Genomic DNA, 24,112 nt, shown 5'->3' with positions numbered 1-24,112 from the left:
GTCAGGCAGATGGAGAGCGGGGACGGGCCTCTAAGCAGCCTTGGCTGGTGGTCACACTTCTGCCCAGTAGCTTCAAAAATAACGGAGTAACTGTCCCCACCGAGGACTGTAACCCGACCGGGGGCTGGATTCCACTCTGCTGGGAGCCTGTGGTAGAAGGACTAGTGCTTGGGGGCAGGGACTCAGGTGCTAGCACTGCTCTGCCCCAGCCTGCTGGATGACCTGAGACAAGCCTCACCCCCTCCCTCTCTGGGCCTCAGTTTCCCCATCTGCAAAATGTGGCTTTGGTGGTCTGTGATATGGGTGTTTGAAATTTTGTTTACTCTGATGAAGATAAATAGGCTCCTGGAGGTGGGGGGCATGACTGGTACCCTGGGCTGTCAGGGGATGGGGAAGGAACTCCCCCAGAGGCTGGGAGTCAAGTTGGGAGAGTCAGCCAAGCCCCTGGGCTGCTGTCCAGCTTTTGAGTCTCTTGTGGATCTGCCTCCTTTTCCACTTCTGAGCCCCAGCCCCTTTCTGGGGACTGAGGGACCCCATGTGCCCACCACGAGGAAAGCAGCAGCTGAGGCGGCTGGCAGCACCTGGTGCAGACGGCAGTGGCTTGGCTGGGAGGCCTGGAATGGCACCGGGCCAGGAGCTTCCCTCCCTGGGCTCCGACTGGAGCTCACCCACTCGCTCGCTCCCCATGGCCTCTGCATTGCAGCAGACAAGAGCCTGCGTGGGCAGCACAGGCAGGGCTGGGGAGGGAGCGAGGACCTGGGCTGGGGGTGTCCAACCATCCTACCACTTCCCCCTGCCCTTGACCCTGCTCGGCCCTGACCATCTTTGGAGGGGCAGCTGCTGACTAAGCAACTGTCATCTCTGTGATGGGCTTCAGTGTGCCTGGACGTGCGGGGGTGAAAGCAGGGCCCAGGCTTGGGGGTCGTTATATCCCCCCACTCCATTCCCCCTCTGCATCTCAGACCCCTTCTCAGAATCAGTAGGGGTTGTGCCTACCTCCTGGAGAGGCTGTTTTGAAGGATTGGAGCTCTGGAGTTGAGAGTACAGATTTTGGAACTCAATGGCCAGGGTTCACATCCCAGCTTGGTCACTTCCTAGCTTGTGTGACCCAGGGCAGGTCACTTAACCTCTCTCTCTGTTCCTCAGTTTTCCTAACTGTAAAATGGGGATAATGATAGGACCTACTTCATAGAGCTGTGGTGAGTGCTGATGCATGTAAGTGCCTAGAGCCAGTGTCAGCTCACACCAGCTGCTGTCATTGCCAGCAATTAGCCTCAGCAGTCTTATCACCTCTGCCACACAGCCCAGCCCTCTGCTGGGAACCCTTTTCCTTAGATGAACACTTCCCAGTAGCATTTTCTTTCACTCTGTCACCCAGGCTGGAGTGCAGTGGCGCGATCTCGGCTCACTGCAACCTCCACCTCCCTGTTTCAAGAGATTCTTCTGCCTCAGCCTCCTGAGTTGCTGGGATTACAGGCATGCGCCACCATGCTCGGCTAATTTTTGTATTTTTAGTAGAAACGGGATTTTGCCACGTTACCCAGGCTGGAGTCGAACTCGTGAACTCAAGCAATCTGCCCATCTCGGCCTCCCAAGAGATGTGAGCCACCGTGCCTGGCCCCTGGTAGCATTTTCTATATTGAATGTTATCTTAGTTTAGGGGTGAAGAACACAGGTTCTAGACTCTGACATCTGTGAGTCCACATCCCAGCTCTGCTATTCAGAAGCTGTGTAATCTTGGGCAATCTTCACTTCTCTGGTCCTCAGTTTCTCCATCTGTTAAGTGGGAGGGATGAGAGTGCACATCTCACAAAGTCGCTGTGAGGATTAAATAGGTGGAGCCACCTGAATTTGAAGCACATGGCGCAGGGCAGGGCTCACAGGAAGTGCAGTGTTACATCCCCGTCTGCTTGTAGTTATTAGACACTTGCTGTGTACCAGGCATGCAGTGGACAGGTGGAGAGGCAGATGCTGGGGTCCTGCACTCACTGCTTCAAGTCCTGGCTTGGGCCCTTGTTGGCTGAATGTCTGGATCAGATGATTTTGTCTCTCTGTGCCTCAGTTTCCCCAACTGTAAGTGGGACTATGGAAACCCTGACCTCGTGGGATTGTGTGAGGTTCCAATCATGCCATAATGTGAGCGGTTTGTGTACCTGGGCGCCAGAGCTTTGGGGAAAGGATCTCTCTCAGGATGGCCCCTTCCCAGCCATGACACAGTCATCCCCGCTTTCTCCCAGCCCCTCACCCCTCCTCTTGGGGGATCTAGAGCTCAGCCCATTTTGCAGATGGGAAAACAAAAGGCCCAGGGGAGGAAGGACTGGACCTGAGACAGGAGGTAGCACCCAGGGACACCCCCCAGCCCGGTCCTAACCCTACCCTGGACAAGCCCCACTCACAAACTCAGGCCTCTAGGCCCACTTCCCAGGTGTCCCTGCAGCTCTGGGAGAGTCCTGAGGGACCCAGTGCCAGGAGATGCCTTGGATAAAGCAGACATCAAGATTCAGAAAACCAAAGGGGCCTAGGGCTGGGCACGAGGGCCAACCTGGGCAGGAGGAAAAGGTTCTGGAAACTTCCAAACAGATGCCAAGGTTTCTGGATTGCTGTGCGGCCTGCAAGCCCCCCACCCCCCCCACAGCTGTGAAGTTCTTTCTTAGACCAAAACAGTTCATTTGGGGTTGCAGAGATAGAAGGCCTGATGTGGAGAGGAGAAAAGTGGACAGATATTTATTAAGCACACACTGTATATGGTTGATTACAATCAGCAGCAATTATGCACCAGGTACTCTGCCCAGAACTGACACCTTGAACCTCACACTCACATTTTGCGAATGAGGAAACAGGTTCAGAGAAATTAGTAGTGGTAGTAAAGACAGAGGCTGTTTATTAAACTCTGCTTATCTCAACTTCGTTCTCATTATCGATGCAAAATGCTCCAGATGCTCCCCACCCTCTCTGACCTCATGGGGCCTTGCTGCCTTCCCAAGGGCTACTCCTGCCTCGGGGCTCTGGCACTGTTTCACCTGTGCCAAGTGCTTTTCCCCAGATAGCCACTTGGCAGACTTCCGTACCTCTTTCAAGTCTTGCTCAACTGTTACCTACCCAACGAGGTCTTCTCTGGCCCCCTATTTAAAACTGATCTTTGGCCCGGCGCAGTGGCTCACGCCTGTGTTCCCAGCACTTTGGGATACCGAGGCAGGCGGATCACTTGAGGTCAGGTGTTTAAGAACAGCCTGGCTAACATGGTGAAACCCCTAAAAAAATACAAAAGTTAGCTGGGCATGGTGGTGGGGTACCTGTAGATCGCACCACTGTACTCCAGCCTGGGCGACAGAGCAAGACTCTGTCTCAAAAAAATAAATAAATAAAATAAAATTGATCTCTCTCTTCCCTCACCCCTATCCTGTTCACCCCCCTTTTTTCTGCCATAACCCTTATCTCTTTTTTTTTTTTTTTTTTTTTTTTTTATATTGAGACGGAGTCTTGCGCTGTCGCCCAGGCTGGAGTGCACTGGCCGGATCTCAGCTCACTGCAAGCTCCGCCTCCCAGGTTTGCGCCATTCTCCTGCCTGAGCCTCCCGAGTAGCTGGGACTACAGGCGCCCGCCACCTTGCCCGGCTATTTTTTTTGTATTTTTTAGTAGAGACGGGGTTTCACTGTGTTAGCCAGGATTGTCTCGATCTCCTGACCTCGTGATCCACCCGTCTCGGCCTCCCAAAGTGCTGGGATTACAGGCTTGAGCCACCGCGCCCGGCCTCTTTTTTTTAACTAAAAAAAATTTTTAGGCCAGGCGCGGTGGCTCATGCCTATAATCCCAGCACTTTGGGAGGCCAAGGCGGGTGGATCACCTGAGGTCAGGAGTTCAAGACCAGCCTGACCAACGTGAAGAAACCCCATCTCTATTAAAAATACAAAATTAGCCAGGCATGGTGGCGCATGCCTGTAATCCCAGCTACTCGGGAGGCTGAGGCAGGAGAATCGCTTGAACCTGGGAGGTGGAAGCTGCAGTGAGCCGAGATCACGCCATTGCACTCCAGCCTGGGCAAAAAGAGCGAAACTCCGTCTCAAAAAAAAAAAAAAATTTTTTTTTTTTTTTTTTTTTTTTTAGAGATAGGATCTTGCTGTCACCAAGGCTGGAGTGCAGTGGCATGATCATAGCTCACTGTAGCTTCCTGCTCTGGTGGCTGCTGTCCACCATGCGGCCAGGTACCCAGGCCCTGGAGCCAGAGCCTCGAACTCCCAGGCTGAAGCGATCCCCCCGTCTTGGCCTCCCAAGTAGCTTGGACTACAGGAGCATGCTACCACACTCATTTGTTTATTTATTTTTAAGACAGGGTCTCACCCTGTTGCCCAGGCTGCTCTCCAACTCCTAGCCTCAAGGGATCCTCCAACCTTGGCCTCACAATACACACATCCCAGTCTGTTCTTAAACTCCTGACCTCAGGTGATCCACCTACCTCAGCCTCCCAAAGTGCTGGGATTACAGGCGTGAGCCACCTCGCCTGACCCATTTCCTTATTATCTGTCTCCTGCATGAGTATGTCATCTCCAGGAGAGCAGGGATCTTTGTTACTTTTGTTCATGACACAAAAAACAAAGAACAGCGCCTGGCCACAGTGGGCACTCAATAAGTATCCCTTGAATGAGTGCAATCTTCGTAGTACCCCAGGAAGTTGATATTGCCATTTTACAGGTGAGAAAACGAAGGCTCAGAGATGTCAAGTGACTTTCTCAAGGTCACACAGCCAGCGAGTGGCAAACCCGAACCCCTTGTGCTGATGTTTGCTGTTGTCCCTATAGGCCTGGCCTCGCCCTGTGGACGATGATGGCCTTGCCCCCGTGAGCTACAACCTGGCCCTCAGCACCCGCCCACCTTCAGCCAGCAGGATGCGGCTGTGGAAGGCGGTGGTGGTGACTTTGGCCTTCATGAGTGTGGACATCTGCGTGACCACGGCCATCTATGTCTTCAGTCACCTGGACCGCAGCCTTCTGGAGGACATCCGCCACTTCAACATCTTTGACTCGGTGCTGGACCTCTGGGCAGCCTGCCTGTACCGCAGCTGCCTGCTGCTGGGGGCCACCATTGGTGTGGCCAAGAACAGTGCGCTGGGGCCCCGGCGGCTGCGGGCCTCGTGGCTGGTCATCACCCTCGTGTGCCTCTTCGTGGGCATCTACGCCATGGTGAAGCTGCTGCTCTTCTCAGAGGTGCGCAGGCCCATCCGGGACCCCTGGTTCTGGGCCCTGTTCGTGTGGACGTACATTTCACTTGGCGCATCCTTCCTGCTCTGGTGGCTGCTGTCCACTGTGCGACCAAGCACCCAGGCCCTGGAGCCAGGGGCAGCTACTGAGGCCGAGGGCTTCCCTGGGAGTGGCCTGCCACCGCCCGAGCAGGCGTCTGGGGCCACGCTGCAGAAGCTGCTCTCCTACACTAAGCCCGACGTGGCCTTCCTCGTGGCCGCCTCTTTCTTCCTCATCGTGGCAGCTCTGGGTAAGTAAGGACCTCGGGGACACGTGGCCACCAGAAAATCAAATTAGGTGAATATGACTGCCTTAGATTTTAAAGATTTTACTTACATGGTTCAGACATCAAACTGATTCGAAAAGGAAAACAGGCCAGGCATGGTGGCTCATATTGATAATCCTAGCACTTTGGGAGGCTGAGGTGGGAAGATCACTTGAGCCCAGGAGTTCAAGACCAGCCTGGGCAACATAGCAAGAACCCATTTCTATTTTATTTTATTTTATTTATTTATTTAATTTATTTATTCGAAACGTAGTCTTGCTCTGTTGCCCAGGCTGGAGTGCAGTGGCACAGTCTCAGGTCACTGCAACCTCTGCCTCCCAGCTTCAAGTGATTCTCCTGCCTCAGCCTCCCGAGTAGCTGGGACTACAGGCACGTGCCACCACGCCCAGCTAATTTTTGTATTTTTAGTAGAGACGGGGTTTTGCCATGTTGGCCATGCTGATCTCGAACTTCTGACCTCAGGTGATCCTCTGGCCTTGGCCTCCCAAAGTGCTGGGATTATAGGCGTGAGCCACTGTGCCTGCCCCATTTCTATTTTATGTAATTTAAAATGAAAAAATAGGCCAGGCACGGTGGCTCACGCCTGTAATCCCAGCACTTTGGGAGGCCAAGGTGGGAAGATTGCCTGAGCCCAGGAGTTCAAGACCAGCCTGGGCAACATGACAAGACCCTATCTCAATTTATAAAAGGAAAAAGTAAAAGACAAGAGAAGAAAAAGGAAACTATGAGTTCCACACCTACCTGTTTTTTTCTTTTTAGACAGGGTCTCACTCTGTTGCCCAGGCTGTAGTGCAGTGGCATGATCACAGCTTATGGCAGCTTCAACCTCCCAGGCTCAAGTAATACCCCCACCTCCGTCTCCGGAATAGCTGGGACTACAGGCGTGTGCACCACACCCAGCTAATTAAAAAAAACTTGTAGAGATAGGATCTCACTATGTTGTCCAGGCTGATCTCAAATTCCTGGGCTCAAGTGATCCTCCTACCTTGGCCTCTCAAAGCACTGGGATTACAGGCACAAGCCACAATGCCTGACTGTGTTTCACTTCTAATTCTCCCCTGATCATCCTGCCTAGGGCTAACTGCAGGAAAAGGATCCAGAAACTCCCAGGTGGCCAGGAAAACACTCTTTCTTAATCAGTTCTTGTGCATGTTCCCAGCTTTTCCTTATGCAGCTACAAGCACATCAAAAGAACATGTGTCACTCCCCCACCTCTCACCCACATTGTTTTATGTTTTGCTCTTTTCACTTAACAATGCGTTCTGGAATTTTCCCAACCAGTACCTCATTGTTTTATTTGGCTGCATAATATTCCATTGTATATACCATGGATTATTTAGTTGGTCTCCCATCATTTGACTCTTGGGTTATTTTGAGGCTTTTCCTCTGAACATGAATAATTTTTTTTTTTTGAGAAGGAGTCTTACTCTGTCACCCAGACTGGAACGCAGTGGTGCCATCTTGGCTCACCACAACCTCCATCTCCCGGGTTCAAGCGATTCTCTTGCCTCAGCCTCCCAAGTAGCTGGGATTACAGGCGCCTGCCACCACAACTGGCTAATTTTTATATTTTTAGTAGAGACATGGTTTCTCCGTGTTGGCCAGACTGGTCTCGAACTCCTGAGTTCAAGCGATCCACCTGCCTTGGCCTCCCAAAATGCTAGGATTACAGGCACGAGCCACTGCGCCCGGCCTGCATGTGAATAATTCTGTTCATACACATTTCATATGAATGTGGATGGATCTGTAGAAGAAATTCCTGGAGCTGGGATCATCAGAGAATAGACTAGAAAACATCGGAGTGGGCAGGTGTGGTGGCTCATGCCTGTAATCCTAGCACTTTGGGAGGTCAAGGCGGGCAGATCACAAAAAAAAAAAACAAACATCAGAGTGTGTTGCTTGTGGAAAGATGCAGCGTTGGTTTGTGACACTGTTATTAATATTTTAGTTGTGTGTGCCTACATGCAAGTGTGGCCTGGTTTGTGATGTGAAATGTATTTGTGCCTGTGAGTCTGGTCCAAACAGTTTGAAGGCACCACTCAGCAACACAGGTGGGAAGGTGGCACTGCAGGGTTGGAGCTCCACAGGTTCTGGGGGCAACGAGGCCTGGGCACAAATCCCTGTCCTGCTCCCTACCCAGCTGCGTGGCCCTGCGCAAGTTCTCCAGCCTTTCTGAGCCTCACTCCCTTCCTCTGTGCGACGAGGATTGTTAGAGTCCTTATTTCCTGATGTTTTAGATGCTGAAAAAAACAGGAGAGCTGGGTGCAGCGGCTCATGTCTAATCCCAGCACTTTGGGAGGCCAAGGCTACAGGATCACTTGAGCCCAGGAGTTTGAGACCACTCTGGGCAACATAGCAGGACCCTGACTCTAAAAAAAATTTTTTTTTAATTAGCTGGGCATGGTGGTACTTGCTTATAGTCCCAGCTACTCAGGAGGCTGAGGTGGGAGGATCCCTTGAGCTCAGGAGTTTGAGGTTGTAGTGAGCCATGATGACGCCACTGCACTCCAGCCTGGGCAACAGAGCAAGACCCTGTCTCTACAAAAAACAACAACAACAACAACAACAAAAAACAAAAAATAGAAGGACTAAGTACAGAGCTTGGCTTGTCATGTTAAGTGCTCAGGGTTGTTAGCTATTATGAGTTTTAAAAATTTTAGGCCGGGCATTGTGGCTCACACCTATAATCCCAACATTTTGGGAGGCCCAGGTGGGTGGATCACTTGAGGTCAGGAGTTCGAGACAAGCCTGGCAACATGGTGAAACCCCATCTCTACTAAAAATATAAAACTTAGCCAGATGTGTTGGCATATGCCTGTTATTCCAGCTACTGGGGAGGCTGAGGCAGGAGAATCGCTTGAACCTGGGAGGCAGAGGTTGCAGTGAGCCGAGATCGCACCACTGCACTCCAGCCTGGGCGACAGGTGAGACTCCGTCTCAAAAAAATAATAATAAAAAAAAATAAAATAAAGATGTTAATTGACAGAGACAGAGCCTGGAGAGGTGACAATGCAGTAACAATGCCAGAATGTTCTGAAAGAGGACAGGCAAACCCAGAGCTGGCCCTGACTCTGCAGCCCTATTCTCCTATGATCCATCTCTGCCCTCTCAGTCCCATCCCCTCAACAGCTGTGTGAGGTTAGGCAAGTTATTTAACCCCTCTAAGTCTTAGCCTCCTCTTCTGTGACATGGGCATAGTAGTACCCTCCTACTGGGATTGGAAGGGTCAGTGAATCCACATGGGTGAGATACCTCAGACAGCTCCTGGCACGTAGACAGCTCCCAGTAAATGCTAGCAGCTGTGGGGACTGGGATGACCCCTTCCTGTTCAACCAGACAGTTTCTCCTGCTCATGCTGGGAAGCCCAAAAATCCCCTCCTTAGGAAGCCACCTTAGATTCTGCCGACTGTGGCAACTTTGTCTGCACCTCAGTTATAGCTTTTATGACATAAAAATCATGCATTCAGGCCGGGCGCGGTGGCTCACGTCTGTAATCCCAGCACTTTGGGGAGCCGAGGCCTGCAGATCACCTGAGGTTAGGAGTTCGAGACCAGCCTGGACAATATGGCAAAACCCTGTCACTACTAAAAATACAAAAATTAGCTGGGTGTGGTGGCAGCCGCCTGTAATCCCAGCTGCTCAGAAGGCTGAGGCAGGAGGATCTCTTGAACCCAGGAGGTGGAGGCTGCAGTGAGCTAAGATTGTGCCACAGCACTCCAGCCTGGGCAACAAAGTGAGACTCCATCTCAAAAAAACAAAACAAAACAAAAACTATGCATTTATGCTGGGCACAGTGGCTCATGCCTAAAATCCCAGTACTTTGGGAGTCTGAGGCAGGAGGATCACTTGAGGCCAGGAGTTCAAGACCAGCCTGGCCAACATAGCAAGACCCTGTTATGCATTCACCCTCCTGCCTCCCCTCCGAGGTCCTGAGCCCCTCAGGGGCAGGGGCCAGGTCTGACTCACCCTGGATCCCAGTAGCTGGCACAGAGACGGGCTCACTGAATGAATAAATGAATGACTGTCATGCCTGTGCAGACAGATAGCGCTCTGTGCCATGACCTTGTTTACCCTGCCTGCTGGGGCCCTGCCGTCAGCTGCTGTGTGGTCGAGGAATGCAGACATCCTCAAATACTGCTGAGCACATTTTCCCTGCTTGCAGGATTGCATCAAGAGTCAGGGCGCAGACTCACAGCTCAGCCTCCCAACTTCTTTGATAACTTTAGGCAAGTTATTAACCTGGCCAGTGCTCACTTGCCCATTCTGAAGTGAGGGCTTTGTTAGGGTATTGTGAGAAAGAAGTGAGAGGAGGCCTTGGTGCCTAGCACAAGTAAGTACTTAATCAGTGTCAGGGCCAGATACAATGGCACACACCTGTGATCCCAACTACTTGGATGGCCAAGGAGGGAGGGTTGCTTTGGCTCAGGAGTTTGAGACCAGCCTGGGCAACACAGCAACACCTCATCTCAAAAAAAAAACAATTAGGTACTATGATAATTAATAATTATTTTTCAATCAACACGCATTCAGCAGTGCCCAGCTTTTCTGTACCCTCAGAATCTTCAAACAAACAAACAAAAATAAAAAAACCACCAATTGGGAAATGTTAGTTTTAAGGTTGAGTATCTCTTATTAAATTAAGGTTCTTTAGAGGCCAAGTGTGGTGGCTCACGCCTGTAATCCTAACACTTTGGAAGGCTGAGGTGGGCGGATCACTTGAGGTCAGGAGTTCAAGATTAGCTTGGCCAACATGGTAAAACCCTGTCTCTACTAAAAATGCAAAATTAGCCAGGTGTGGTGGCGCATGCCTGTAATCCCAGCTACTCGGGAGGCTGAGGCAGGAGATGCGTTTGAACCTGGGAGGCAGAGGTTGCTGTGAGCGGAGATCGCGCCGTTTACTCCCCAGCCTGGGCAACAAAAGCGAACCTCCATCCCAAAAACAAATGGAGTCCTTTTTTTCTTTCTTTTTTTTTTTTTTTTTTTTTTTTTTTTTTGGCAGGGCCTTCCTCTGTCACCCAGGCTGGCTGGAGTACGGTGGAGCAATCACAGCTCACTGCAGCCTTGACCTCTCCAGCTCAAGTGATCCTCCCACCTCGGCCTCCCAAAGTGCTGGGATTGCAGGTGTGAGCTACCTTCTGTAGCCTAGGATTCTTTAATATGGATTTCATGGTAAACCAAATGTATAAACTTGGGCAAGTGACTTAATCTCTCTGAGCCTCAATTTCCTATTCTGTGGAAAGAATACATTTCCACAAATGGAAGAAATAATTGTACCAAACCTATAGGATTACTGGGTAGCCTTTGATACTTGAAGAAGGGGAGCAGATATCTGGGGTAAGCGGCTGGGTACGGTGGCTCACACCTGTAATCTCTTGAACCCAGGATCTGCCGAGGCGGGCAGATCACTTGAGGTCAGGAGTTCGAGACCAGCCTGGGCAACATGATGAAACCCTGTCTCTAATAAAAATATAAAATTTAGGCCGGGCGCAGTGGCTCACACCTATAATCCCAGCACTTTGAGAGGCCAAGGTAGGTAGATCACAAGGTCAGGAGTTCAAGATCAGCCTGGCCAACATGGTGAAACTCCGTCTCTACTAAAAATACAAAAATTAGCCGGGCACAGTGGCAGGCATCTGTAATCCCAGCCACTCAGGAGGCTGAGGCAGGAGAGTCACTTGAACCCGGGTGGCAGAGGTGGCAGCAAGCCAAAATTATGCCAATACACTCCAGCCTGGGCGACAGAGTGAGACTCCGTCTCAAAAAAAGAAAAAAAAAAAAAAAAAAATATATATATATATATACACACACATATATAAAATTTAGCCGGGCGTTGTGGCAGTCACCTGTAATCCCAACTACTTGGGAGGCTGAGGCATGAGAATCACTTGAACCTGGGAGGTGGAGGTTACAGTGAGCTGAGGTCATGCCACTACACTCCAGCCTGGGTAACAGACTGAGACTCCATCTCAGAAAAAAAAAGATGTCTGTAGTAAGAGCACTCCAGGCAGAAGGACCAGCCCATGCAAAGGTCCTGAGGCAGGAAGGTGTCCAGTTGTTCAAGAGCAGACACCAGTTAGCTAGAGCAGAGGGAGTGAGATGGAGCGGGGAGAAGACAAAGGTCTCTGCTAGCGGCTCAGTCATGCAGGTCCTTTGGGGTATTGTAAAGACTTTGGCTTTTACCATCTCACTGGATGAGAAGGGGGCTTTGGACTGTTTTGAGCCGAGGGACAACAAGATCTGAGTTAGTTCCAACAGGATCCTGCCGTCTGCTGTGTGAACAGGCTGATGTGAGCAAAGTTGAGAGCAGGCTACTAAGATAGTCCCAATGAGGTGAATGACTTGGACCAGGGTCGGGGCAGTAGAGGCAGTGAAAGTGGTTGGGTTCTGGAAATGGTCTGTTTGCTGGTACATTGGAGAGTTTCGCGTAATTCTTGCGCAGGTTCGGCAGGACAGTTTGCCGGCATGCACAGCCCCTGGTACCCAGTAGGGCGATTATTAGCATTGGTGCTTGCTGGAACCAAAATGCTGTCACAGCTCACCGTTGCCCTCTTCTTTTCTGTGGGTAAACTGAGGCAGAAATTCAGGCTGGGCAGAACTCTGCAGCCTTGGCTGGAGACCCCGTCTGGCCAAGGACTGTGGGGACACAGGCCCTCTAGGCTGCCACCTCATGGTCCCAGCAGAGGGCACCAGAACTGCACAGAAAGTCTCACTATTCACGTGTCTGAGCCAGGTCAGACAGTGCTAGCCAGACGTGCCCGGGGTTCATTCCCTAACCTTTATTGAGCACCTACTGTATACCCAGCCCCAAACCTGGCTCTGCTCATGGAAAGAACTTCAGTGGCAACAGGTCCTGGGATGAACAAGGGCCTGGCCTGGTGACACCACTATTTCCATAAGAGGAGAGTGGGCATTCCAGATTATTGCCGGGGGAGTCTCGTTTCTGCTGCTATAACAAAATACCACAGACTGGGTCATTTAGAAACAAGAGAAACTGATTTCTCACTGTTCTGAAGGCTGGGAAGTCCCAGATCAAGGTGCCAGCAGGCTTGGTGTTGTGAAGGCCACTCTCTGCTTCCAAGATGGTCCCTCCTTGCTGTGTCCTCCGGAGGGGAAGACTGCTGTGTCCTCACACTGCAGAAGGTGGAAGGGTGAGAGACGGCAAACCAGGCTCACAAGTCCTTTGAAAAAGGCCCTCATCCCATCCTGGAGAGCTCTGTCCTTGTGACTTACTCACCATCACATTGTGATTGTGTTTCAATGTATAAATTCTGGGAGATGCATTCAGACCACAGCAGGAAGGGAAAAGAAAGAGCCCCCAGATTGGAAGCCAGTTTAGGTTTGAGTCCCAGCCTTTCCCCTTGCTGTGTGACCCGGAGTAAATTTCTCAGCCTCTCTGAGTCTCCCATTCCACCCCAGGATTGTTGTGAAAACACAGTAAGGCAAGTGGGTAGGAAAGCACCCAGCAAGGTGTCAAGTGCCCCACCAGGAGGGGTGGGGTGGCAATTTCCGGCATTGCCTGGAACCAGAATAGCAACATCTTGTGAGGTTCTAGAATTTGGATTCTGAACCCAGTGAGAAGAATGAAATCAACTTTGGTGTCAGTCAGCCAATGATTGCCATGTGGCCTGGGCGAGTCTTCTGATTCAACTTCACTTTCAGCCGGGTACTGTGACTCAGGCCTGTAACCCCAGCACTTTGGAAAGCTGAGGTGGGTGGATCGCTTGAGCCCAGGAGTTAGAGACCAGCCTGGGCAGCCTAGCGAAACCTCGTCTCTACAAAAAAGTACAAAAAATTTAGCTAGGCCTGGTGGCGCGTGCCTGTAGTCCCAGCTACTTAGGAGTCTGAGGTGGGAGGATCCACTGAGCCCAGGAGGTTGAGGCTGCACTCCAGCCTGGGCAACAAGAGCGAAACCCTGTCTCAAAAAGTTAAAAAAAAAAAAAAAAAAGAAAATATTTTACAAAAATAAAAATAAAAACAAATTAAATTAACTTTTCTCATTTGTAAAATGCGGGGTGATCCCAGGGCCTGCTCCAAAGGGAATGAAACAAAGGTCAGGAGCGGGGGCCCATACCTACAATCCCAGTACTTTGGGAGGCCGAGGTGGGAGGATTGCTTCGACCCAGGAGGTTGAGACCAGCTTGGGCAACATAGTAAGACCCCCATCTCTACAAAAATAAATAAATTAATTAATTAAATTAGCCTGGCATGGTGGCACATGCCTGTATTCCCCACTCAGGAGGCTGAGACAGGAGGATCATGTGAGCCCAGGAGTTTGATGCTGCAGTGAGCTATGATTGCACCACTGCATTCCAGCCTGGGGGAGAGAGCGAGACCCTGTCTCAAAAAAGAAGAGAATGAAGCATCCCGCGGGAGCCCTGGCTCGATGCCTGGTAGCCACTACAAATAAGAACCAGCAGGCTGTGTGGATGCAAGGCCCAGTGCTCCCCTGTTCTCTGAGGAGGGGGCATTAAGCACCCTGGGGCCCCACGATGGGCAGCAAGAGTTTGCCGAGGGAGGAAAGCCCACTGGTGGAGCGGGCGGATGGGTTGGTGTGTGGACTTCTGGAGCCTCAGGAGGAAGGGTGCGGGTTCCCCTGGCTGCAGATGTCCCTGAGGCTGCCCTGCCTCCCCCAGGAGAGACCTTCCTGCCCTACTACACGGGCCGAGCCATTGACGGCATCGTCATCCAGAAAAGCATGGATCAGTTCAGCACGGCTGTCACCATCGTGTGCCTGCTGGCCATTGGCAGGTAGCCGGCTCAGCCCCCACGCCCCGCCCCGCCCCGCACACCCGCCTGCACTAGGGAGGGAAGGGAGGGCCTGTTCCTAAGGAAGACGGGCCAGGGAGGCCCTGGAAATGCCCCTGGTGGGCCTGTCCCTCAGCTGGTCATCCTGGGAACTGGCTTCCACACTGACTTAGAGTACCCTAGAACCACACTCTGTGGTCCCTGAAAAGGGCTTCAGTCCTCAGGGTTCCCTGCTCACCCTCCCTGGCTGTTTTCCAAGCAGGAATCTAGTCCCAGACAGAACCAGCTTTGTCTGAGCTGTTCTGGAAGCAAGAGGGTCTGGCTGGCACATTTGGGTCTCTTGCCCCACCACTGTCCCCTTTGCCCTCACCTTGGGGGGGCTCCCACTGGGAATGAGGGGGACCCCACAGGGGTGCCAGCCCTGGAGCGGGGCTGCGGTGGGGCTCCCAGACCTGCCGGCAGCGGGAGGGGGCAGCCGGGTGTGGTCATTGGTCTGGAAGGACGTCGTGCTATAACATCTCTTATCTGCAATTAGCTCATTTGCCGCAGGTATTCGGGGCGGCATTTTTACCCTCATATTTGCCAGACTGAACATTCGCCTTCGAAACTGTCTCTTCCGCTCACTGGTGTCCCAGGAGACAAGCTTCTTTGATGAGAATCGCACAGGTTGGTCCTCCCAGTGCCCTAGGTGTCCTGGGGGCTGGGCCCCACCCCAGTGGGCTTGCTTGGCTCTGAGGAATGAAATGGGCGTGTGGGTGGTCTCGGCCCTCTGCCTTCGCCTCCTGCTGTTAGTTCGGGCTGGGAACACCCTGGGCTTGGCCTGTGTCCTGGGAGCTGGCTTGCTCACTGAGGTTTTGGTGTGGGCTGCGGCCTCTGTGGGGCCCTGGCCAGGCCACCCGAGGTCCCTGCAGGGGCCAAGGCCTTGCTTTCCATTGCCCCGTGGAAACCACCAGGGCCAGGACTAGCCACCCCTGTGGCCGGCAGAGACTCCGCTCCTATGGGGGTCAGCGGGTGAGGGCCAGGGACCACAACAGGAAAGACGATAGAATATCCACCAAGATCCAAGCTGAGACACACCAGCCTGGGTCCAAGCCCTGGTGCCTCCACTTGCGAACTTCACCTCTCTGAGCCTCTGTTTTCTTGTCTGTAAAATGGGAACACGGATAGTAGCCACCCATGGGGTCCTTACACAGCTCTTAGCACAGTGTCCAACTTAGGTAAGAAGTGTCTGTGCTTTTTGCCTGCCACCAGCCAAGTTATTTCTCTAGAAGGGAAGGGGAGTTACCCCCTCTGCCAGTGACAGGGAGGAGACATGGCTTTGAAGTCTGGCTCAGTCACAGACGGGCCATGTGACTACGGGGGCCCTCCTGTTCTGAGCCCCAGCCTCCTCCGCTGTGCAGCGGGATGTCATGAAGCTTAAGCAAGATGCTGGTTACTGGGATTGGCTCAGAGTAGCCCTCGAGGAGTATCTGCTCTTCTCTCCCACCTCCCAACCCCGCCCACAGGTAGGGAGGCCCGGCTTCCCAGTGTCTGTCTCAGTGGCCCCTTAGCATCCCCCGCCGCCACCCCCAAAGCCCGGGTTGCTGTGGCAGGAGCTGAGCCGCCTGTGTTCCAGGGGACCTCATCTCCCGCCTGACCTCGGACACCACCATGGTCAGCGACCTGGTCTCCCAGAACATCAATGTCTTTCTGCGGAACACGGTCAAGGTCACGGGCGTGGTGGTCTTCATGTTCAGCCTCTCATGGCAGCTCTCCTTGGTCACCTTCATGGGCTTCCCCATCATCATGATGGTGTCCAACATCTACGGCAAGTACTACAAGGTAGGCCCGCCCCGACCCTGCTGGGGGCTGTGCACCCTGGCAGCCCCCAAACATCCCCAAATAGCCCCTCAGGGGCTCAGGGGGCCACTAAGGGCTAGTGAAGGACTGGTCTCGAGGCTGTGTTTGCATTCATTCATTCATTTGTTTGCTCATTCAGTAAATAATGATTGAGCATCTGCTATGTCCCAGGCACTGGGATACATCAGTGAAACAGCCAAGGCCCTTGCCTTCCTGGAACTTGTATTCTAGTGGCAGAGACAGATACTAGGTACCAACAGCACAAAGAATAAGAATCCACAATACAGTAAAAGATGGTCAGTGCTAAGGAGAAATACGAAGTGAGGAGCAGAGGGATTGGGAGCATTGGGGGTAGTTGCAATTTTAAATTTTACTTGCTGGCTGGGCCCGGTGGGTCATGCCTGTAATCCCAGAACTTTGGGAGACACAGGCATGAGGACCACTTGAACCTAGGAGTTCGAGACAAGATTGGGCAATATAGCAAGACCCCATCTCTACAAAAAAAATTTTTTTTTGTAATTAGCTGGGTTTGGTGGCACATGCCTGTGGTCCCAGCTACCTTGGAGGCTGAGGTGGAGGATTGCCTAAGCCCAGGAGGTCGAGGCTGTAGTGAGCTATGATTGTGCCACTATACTCTAGCCTGGGTGACAGAACAGGACCCTGTCTCTAAAACGAATGAATAAATACAAGTTAAATAAGTCTTGCTGAGAAGGGTCTGAAGGAGGCGGGCGTCTTGGGAGGTATGTGCTGAGCAGAGGGCACAGCCAGTGGAAAGGCCCTGGGTTGGAACGTGCCTGGCGTGTATGTGGGGATGGTGCGGGCCTGCCGTGATGCCGTCATGGGCAGGCTGCTGTCCCCTCTGGCCACCCCACAGCACTGCTTCTGCTTCGGAGCTAGGCCCGTGAGCCAGGTTTGGCCTCACCCTCCTTCAGCTTCCCAAATGGGTGGGTGCCCCCGAGCCCTAAGGGACAGACAGGCTGGGTTCAGACAGGCAGGGCTGTGACCCTGTGACAGGTGCAGGCAACCCCCTCACAGTCACCTAGGCCCACACGGGGTACTTCTGAGCAGGGGCTCGGATGCATGACGGCCTCCAGGTGGTGCCGGGTAAGTAACTGTCGCAGCTCCATTGGAGTCTTTGGTGTTGGTGACCTGAGACCAGGGTAGCAAAGGAAGCCGTCTCCCACCCAGCCCCCGGTGAGGCCACTCCCCACAGCCTTCTCCAGCCACACAGGAGGGACCTCTACCTGAAGTTCCAGGTCACGAACCTCCCTGCTGTCCTCACTGAGATGAGAAAGTAAATCTATTCTTTAGAGTCTGAGCCGTTTCCGGCATGCTGCTCCCCACCCCTTGCTTCCAGTCTTCCCACCAGCCCCTGGTACAGAGCAGGAAACCCTGGAGCTCCCCCTCAGCCCCCACCTCTGTGTGCACTGCAGGCCCCGCCTTTGAGCTCAGCTAAGGGAGGCCTCAGGAAGGCTCTGTGTGGGTTTTCCACCCCATGCCCGAATGTGTTGTGTATAGTCAGTGAGTCATCTCCACAAGCCACACACACTGCCCGTGGCCAGACATGACTCAGGCACCCTGCATGCTTCCTGTGGCCAGGGTGTGACACATGGCCATGGGACATGCCAGTGCATGCTCCTGTCCTGGCCTCTAGGGCAGCCTTCCTGGCTGGCTTGAGAATCAGCATAGTGACTCCTGCAAAGTGTGAACAACTCCACCCAGGGGCCTCTTCCAGGACTCTGGTGAACAGCAGCCTGATGGCCGCACACTTGGGACCACTTTTCAGCTCTGCATGTGGTGACATGCACATGGTGTGGGCAGATTTCACAACCCATGGCCCCTGCCACCATCTAGAACTTGGCTGGGAGTTCTGGAATCTCTTTGTCAACCCTCAGGCTCTAACATAATTTATGTTGATGATGTAAATGGTGCCCCTTTAATAGTTTGTGTTTCTTGTATAGTGTACAACCTGAACAACCGTCCAAGGCATCCCCTGCTCTTCCAGCACAGAGTCAGGTGTTGAGGCCCCTTTTCTGAAAGGATTACCAAAAACTGTCCGGTCATGAATAACCTCTTTTGAATACTGGGGATGACTTAATGATCAGCACCCCCCATCCTTCAGGAACTGAAACCATCGCCCCAAAATCCTCTCTGGAGTTGACTATCTGAGTGTGTCCAATTGAGCCAGAAAGAGATGGGGGAGAAAGGGCTAGATTTTGTCTTTTTGTCCCAGGAACCTCTTGCATATAGCTGGTGCCAGCGAAGGGTGGAAAAAACCAGAGAGGCCTGGGGGCTCCAGTACATAGTGAGGCTATTTTGGGGTCTTCTCCTTCTTGTCCCCCTCCTGTCCATAGAGGCTCTCCAAAGAGGTCCAGAATGCCCTGGCCAGAGCAAGCAACACGGCCGAGGAGACCATCAGCGCCATGAAGACTGTCCGGAGCTTCGCCAACGAGGAGGAGGAGGCAGAGGTGTACCTGCGGAAGCTGCAGCAGGTGTACAAGCTGAACAGGAAGGAGGCGGCCGCCTACATGTACTACGTCTGGGGCAGCGGGGTATGTGCCCCTGGCCAGGCAGCTCTGGCTGTGGAGGGAAGGGATGCAAAGATGGGGGAAGCCCTCGATCTAGGACTTCAGCCCTGCGTGTTGGTGTCAAGCTGGTAGAAATCTTTCTCTTTCTTTCTTTCTTTCTTTCTTTCTTTCTTTCTTTCTTTCTTTCTTTCTTTCTTTCTTTCTTTCTTTTCTTTCTTTCTTTTTCTTTCTTTCTTTCTTTCTTTTCTTTCTTTCTTTCTTTCTTTTCTTTCTTTCTTTTCTCTTTCTTTCCTCTTTCTTTCTTTCTTTTCTCTTTCTTTCTTTTTCTTTCTTTCTTTTTCTTTTTCTTTCTGTCTCTCTCTCTTCTTTCTTTTCTTTCTCTCTCTTTCTTTTCTTTTCTTTTCTTTTCTTTTCTTTCTTGACAGGGCCTCGCTCTGTCACCCAGGCTGGAGTGCAGTGGCGTCATCTCAGCTTGCTGCAACCTCCGCCTCCTGGGTTCAAGCGATTCTCCTGCCTCAGCCTCTTGCATAGCTGGGACCACAGGCACCCGCCACCATGCCTGGCCAATTTTTGTATTTTTGGTACAGACAGGGTTTCACTGTGTTGGCCAGGCTGGTCTCAAACTCCTGAGCTCAGGTTATCCACCCGCGTCAGCCTCCCAAAGTGCTGGGATTACAGGCATGAGCCACTGTGCCTGGCTGAGAATCTTTCCAGGATGCAAGGCCACCCCTGTCTCCCCCTCACCTGGCGTGGGGTGGCAGGGTGGGAGCTTTCTTTTCCCAGCTGGGGAAACATCCTTGCTGAGGTGGGGAGTCAGCAGGTCCCTAGGCCACTTTCGGGCAGGTCTCGTGTCACAGCCACACACACTCCTGACAGTGTCTGGTACACTCCCGGGAGTGAGTCACAGCCCCTCCTTGGAGGATGGGGAGCACTTGGATCATGTCACTGCCCCACTGGCCACACATGGGAGGTGGGCAGGTCAGGGCATAGCTGGGGAGGAATGAGGAGGGTTTGGAGTGAGAGGGAGGAGGGAGTCGGTGGTCTACAGGGGAGCCAGGGGACAGAGGATATCTGGGTCCTCCTGGGCTGCCACCTCCTGAAAGTACCAGCCAAGGAAGAGAGGAGGGGCTGGGGCCAGCTCAGCCGGCCGAGCCTCTTAGCAATCTGTCTGCCGGCAGGGGGTGCCTTTGCAGCTTCCACCAAGGCACGGTGGTCCAGACAGCAGTCTAGTTCTGGCTGGGCATGAGGAGGACAGATGGAGTCCCTGATTGGGTGTGGGCTGCCATGGGTACTCAGACTCCACTCCCTTCCCAGATGCCCCCCAGGCACAGAAGGAAGGCACGGGCGCCCCCAACACAGCCCCTTCTTCACGGAACCCCGCTGGGGGAGGAAACACAGAGTTCGCTGTGTGACCTTAGCCAGGGCACTTGCCCTCTCCGAGTCATGCTCTTCCCCATGAGGAGGATGAATAGCTCCCGTGTGGCCAAGCTGAGGAGCCTGGGGGTGGCATGTGTGTGCCAGGGACTCACAAAGAAAGCCTTGTTCTGTGGCCAAACCCACAGCCTGCTCCAGCTGGAGGCCTCTGTAGGGAAATGCTCGGGGCAGGGGCGGGCCTGAGTGACAAGCCTTGGAAGGCACCCCTGCCAATGGCTGGCATTTCAGTTTGTGGCTGAGTCTGCCCTCACCTCCCCCTGCAGCCTGGGATGGGGCAGGGAATGGGGGATAGTGGGGGATCTAAAGTCCCCCCGACCCATATCCCCTCTCCCTCTGCCCCAGCTCACACTGCTGGTGGTCCAGGTCAGCATCCTCTACTACGGGGGCCACCTTGTCATCTCGGGCCAGATGACCAGCGGCAACCTCATCGCCTTCATCATCTACGAGTTTGTCCTGGGAGATTGTATGGAGGTGAGGGGCCAGTGCTTCCAGGGATCCAGAGAGAAGGGAGGGGTGTGGGGAAGAGGAATCTTAACGGGGTGGTGGGGCTCCGGGGGCTCTGAGCAATGTGGTATTTCTCCCTAAGGTAAGTAGGGGAGACAGCACGATCATGTCAAGAATGATAATACTAGGCAGGGCGTGGTGGCTCACGCTTAGAATCCCAGAACTTTGGGAGGCGGAGGCAGGCGAATCACTTGAGGTCAGGAGTTCGAGACTGGACTCAAGTGATCTTCCCACCTTAGCCACTTGAGTAGCTGGGGTTATAGGCACCTGCTACCACACCCAACATGCCACCACACCCAGCTATTTTTTTTTTTTTTTTTGAGACAGAGTCTTGCTCTGTCCCCCAGGCTGGAGTATAGTGGTACAATCTCAGCTCACTGCAACCTCTGCCTCCGGTTTCAAGCTGTTCTCCTGCCTCACCCTCCCCAGTAGCTGGGGCCCCGTGCCCGACCAGCTCTGGGGTTTTGAGTGTTTACTACCAGCTGTTGTCTTCATAGTAACAGGACACAGGTGCTGATATCACCCCCATATCACCAGTGAGGACATTCAGCACCTAAGAGCCTGAACTCAGGAGACAGACGGGCCTGGATTCAAATCCTGGCTCTGCCACTTCTAGGCTGTGTGACCTGGGCCAAGTTACTTGAGCCCTCTGTGCCTGAGTTTCCTCATCAGTAAAAAAAGAGATAATCACAATAACGGCCCATTTTCTTGAGCATTCTGCTTTTATGTATTTATGTTTTTGAGAGGAGGGTCTCACTCTGTTGCCCAGGCTGGAGTGCAGTGGTGCGATCTTGCTCACTGCAACTTCTGCCTCCTGAGTTCAAGCGATTCTCCAACCTCAGCCTCCCGAATAGCTGGGACCACAGGCATGAGCCACCACCATGCCCAGTTAATTTTTTGTATTTTCAGCAGAAATGGGGTTGCGCCATGTTGCCCAGGCTGCTCTCAAACTTCTGAGCTCAAGGAATCCGCCTGCCTCAGCCTCCCAAGTGCTGGGATTACAGGTGTGGGCCACTGTACCCGGCCAAGCATGCTCTGTATGTTAGAGCCGAGATCGTGCCACTGCACACCAGCCTGGCTGACAGAGCGAGACTCTGTCTCAAAAAAAAAAAAAAAAAAAAAAAAAAGCCTTCTGATTACTTCATTTTCTGAATCCCCCTGGAGTAAGTCATTCTTATTCACGGTGTTGGTGAACTTCCTATGACCCGTCTCAAGTTGGTTGCTGGACTAGGTGCTTTTTTAGCCTTGGTTCTGTCTCTGTTTTACATAGAACATACACAAGTCACTTAACCTTGTTATGTACAAAATATCAATATCATGAATATACTGAGAGAAATAAAGGTGAAAGCATTCACGAAAATAAATACCTGGGAAATACCTTTTCCCAAGTATTTCCAGAGGTAGCTGATTGCTAAACATTTATTTGGATAACCACTGAGGGATATTGCTGACCCCAACCTCAGGGGACAGTAAAGAAGCTTTCCTTCAGGCTGGGCACAGTGGCTCACACCTGTAATCCCAGCATGCTGGGAGGCTGAGGTGGGCGGATCACCTGAGGTCAGGAGTTTGAGACCAGCCTGGCCAACATGGTGAAACCCTGTCTTTACTAAAAATACAAATACTAGCTGGGCGTGGTGGCGAGCACCTGTAATCCCAGCTACTCTGGAGGCTGAGGCAGGAGAATCACTTGACTTGGGAGGTGGAGGGTGCAGTGAGCCAAGATTGCACCAGTGCACTCCAGCCTGGGCGACAGAGTGAGACTCCATCTCAAAAAAAAAAAAAAGCTGTGTTATGGCAATTGAGAGACCAAGGCTGGATTCCCGCTGTGCCATACCCCTGCCGGTTCCTGTGCTTCCATCTGCTCCTGTCGGGATGATAGCACCTACTCGGCTGGATGGCTGGGAGAGTGCTGGTGACGCTGCTGTCCTCACCTCCCCTAACTGTCGTTATCTAATGCAACAGTGAGGGGTCACTGGCCTCCTGCACCTCCCCACCAGAACTCTTTGCTTTCTCTGTACCCGCCTCATCTCTCTACTAGCAGGGGTGGGTCCTAGGAGTCGCGTGTCAGTGGGACAGGAACGCGTGTCTCCTCTCCCCAGTCCGTGGGCTCCGTCTACAGTGGCCTGATGCAGGGAGTGGGGGCTGCTGAGAAGGTGTTCGAGTTCATCGACCGGCAGCCAACCATGGTGCACGATGGCAGCTTGGCCCCCGACCACCTGGAGGGCCGGGTGGACTTTGAGAACGTGACCTTCACCTACCGCACTCGGCCCCACACCCAGGTCCTGCAGGTGAGGGCACGGCTTGAGGCCTGCCAGAATCAGCCTTTCCGTCACCCCATTTCTCACGTACCTCCTATACTCCAGGCTGTGGCAGTGCAGCTGGGAATATGTCAGGCAAGATCCTTGCCCTCCAGGAGTTTTGGGCTCCAGTTGGGGAAGACAGATACTTAACAGAATGATTCCAGATAATAAGTGCTAGAAAGAAAATAGATCAGGGTGCTGTGGTAGGGATGGTCCATGGGAATGGTGATAACAGTCAAGAAGGGGTTCTCGGAGGAGGTGACATTTGAGGTGAGACCTCATCAGGGGGCTCCCTTCAGAGAGAACATTCCAGACAGAGGAAACAGCAAATCTAAAGGTGCTTCCAAGTCCTAGTGTCCTAGAAAGGAGAACGTTTAGGGGCCAGCAGTGTCCAAGCGAGGCAGAGGCACATGGGGTGGTCTGGGAAGGGCACCCACCTGTGTTGAAGGCCAGGGCATCCAGTCCTGGGACCTGAGCCAATGACCCCACACTGTGCCTGTGTGTTCTTTGCAGAATGTCTCCTTCAGCCTGTGCCCCGGCAAGGTGACGGCCCTGGTGGGGCCCTCGGGCAGTGGGAAGAGCTCCTGCGTCAACATCCTAGAGAACTTCTACCCCCTGGAGGGAGGCCGCGTGCTGCTGGACGGCAAGCCCATCAGCGCCTACGACCACAAGTACTTGCACCGTGTGGTATGTGGATGGGCCTGGGCCGCACTCCTCTGCCCTTTCTGCGTCTGTCTTTCTTGTGAGCTGTAACAGGTGCAGAAGAGGGCACTAAAGATAAATGGACAGTTCAAAGAATGATCACCAATTACAGCGCCCTCCTAGAGAAACAGAACATTCTTGGCCGGGTGCAGTGGCTCACACCTGTAATCCCAGCACTTTGGGAAGCTGAGGCTGGAGGATTCCTTGAGGCCAGCCTGGACAACATAGTGAGACTCCGTCTCTATTAAAAAAGAAAGAAAGGGCAGGTGTGATGGCCCACACCTGTAATCCCAGCACTTTGGGAGGCCGAGGCAGGTGGATTGCTTGAGCTCGAGAGTTCAAGACCAGCCTGGCCAACATGGCGAAACCCCATCTCTACTAAAAATAGAAAAATTAGCCGGGTGTGGTGGCACATGCCTATAATCTCAGCTACTCGGGAGGTTGAGGCACGAGAGTCACTTGAACCCAGGAGGTAGAGGTTGCAATGAGCTGAGATTGGGCCACTGCACTGCAGTCTGGGCAACAGAATGAGACTCTGTC

At 52.8% G+C, this 24,112-nt stretch overlaps 2 protein-coding genes across 5 annotated transcripts in view; one reads left to right on the top strand and one right to left on the bottom strand.

The window, feature by feature from the left end:
* The window catches only part of ARL6IP4 (ADP ribosylation factor like GTPase 6 interacting protein 4), a 124,869-nt gene that overhangs the window by 16,953 nt on the left and 83,804 nt on the right, over positions 1-24,112 (bottom strand). Inside the window, exon 1 of one of the 3 annotated variants that reach the window (XM_050748131.1) lies at positions 3,119-3,128. The exons of the other annotated variants lie outside the window; for them this stretch is intronic. The gene's annotated coding sequence lies outside the window, so the exon portion shown is untranslated. Of the gene's footprint in view, positions 1-3,118; positions 3,129-24,112 lie in introns of those variants that run through there. 3 annotated transcript variants of the gene reach the window in all.
* The window catches only part of ABCB9 (ATP binding cassette subfamily B member 9), a 39,577-nt gene that overhangs the window by 1,879 nt on the left and 13,586 nt on the right, over positions 1-24,112 (top strand). The window contains exons 2-9 of one of the 2 annotated variants that reach the window (XM_050747911.1): positions 4,797-5,484; positions 14,154-14,268; positions 14,801-14,931; positions 15,881-16,086; positions 18,459-18,656; positions 20,409-20,537; positions 22,670-22,858; positions 23,384-23,557. In XM_050747911.1, the coding sequence (XP_050603868.1) occupies positions 4,884-5,484; positions 14,154-14,268; positions 14,801-14,931; positions 15,881-16,086; positions 18,459-18,656; positions 20,409-20,537; positions 22,670-22,858; positions 23,384-23,557 (1,743 nt within the window). In that variant the 5' untranslated portion in view covers positions 4,797-4,883. The remainder of the gene's footprint in view (positions 1-4,796; positions 5,485-14,153; positions 14,269-14,800; positions 14,932-15,880; positions 16,087-18,458; positions 18,657-20,408; positions 20,538-22,669; positions 22,859-23,383; positions 23,558-24,112) is intronic. The other variant, XM_050747912.1, reaches the window with a different exon arrangement.

The sequence above is a fragment of the Macaca thibetana genome, chromosome 11 (assembly GCF_024542745.1).
Source record: "Macaca thibetana thibetana isolate TM-01 chromosome 11, ASM2454274v1, whole genome shotgun sequence".
Classification (NCBI taxonomy): domain Eukaryota; kingdom Metazoa; phylum Chordata; class Mammalia; order Primates; family Cercopithecidae; genus Macaca; species Macaca thibetana.
Note: the sequence above shows the minus strand (reverse complement) of the source record. Positions and strands in the feature narration are given on the sequence as shown.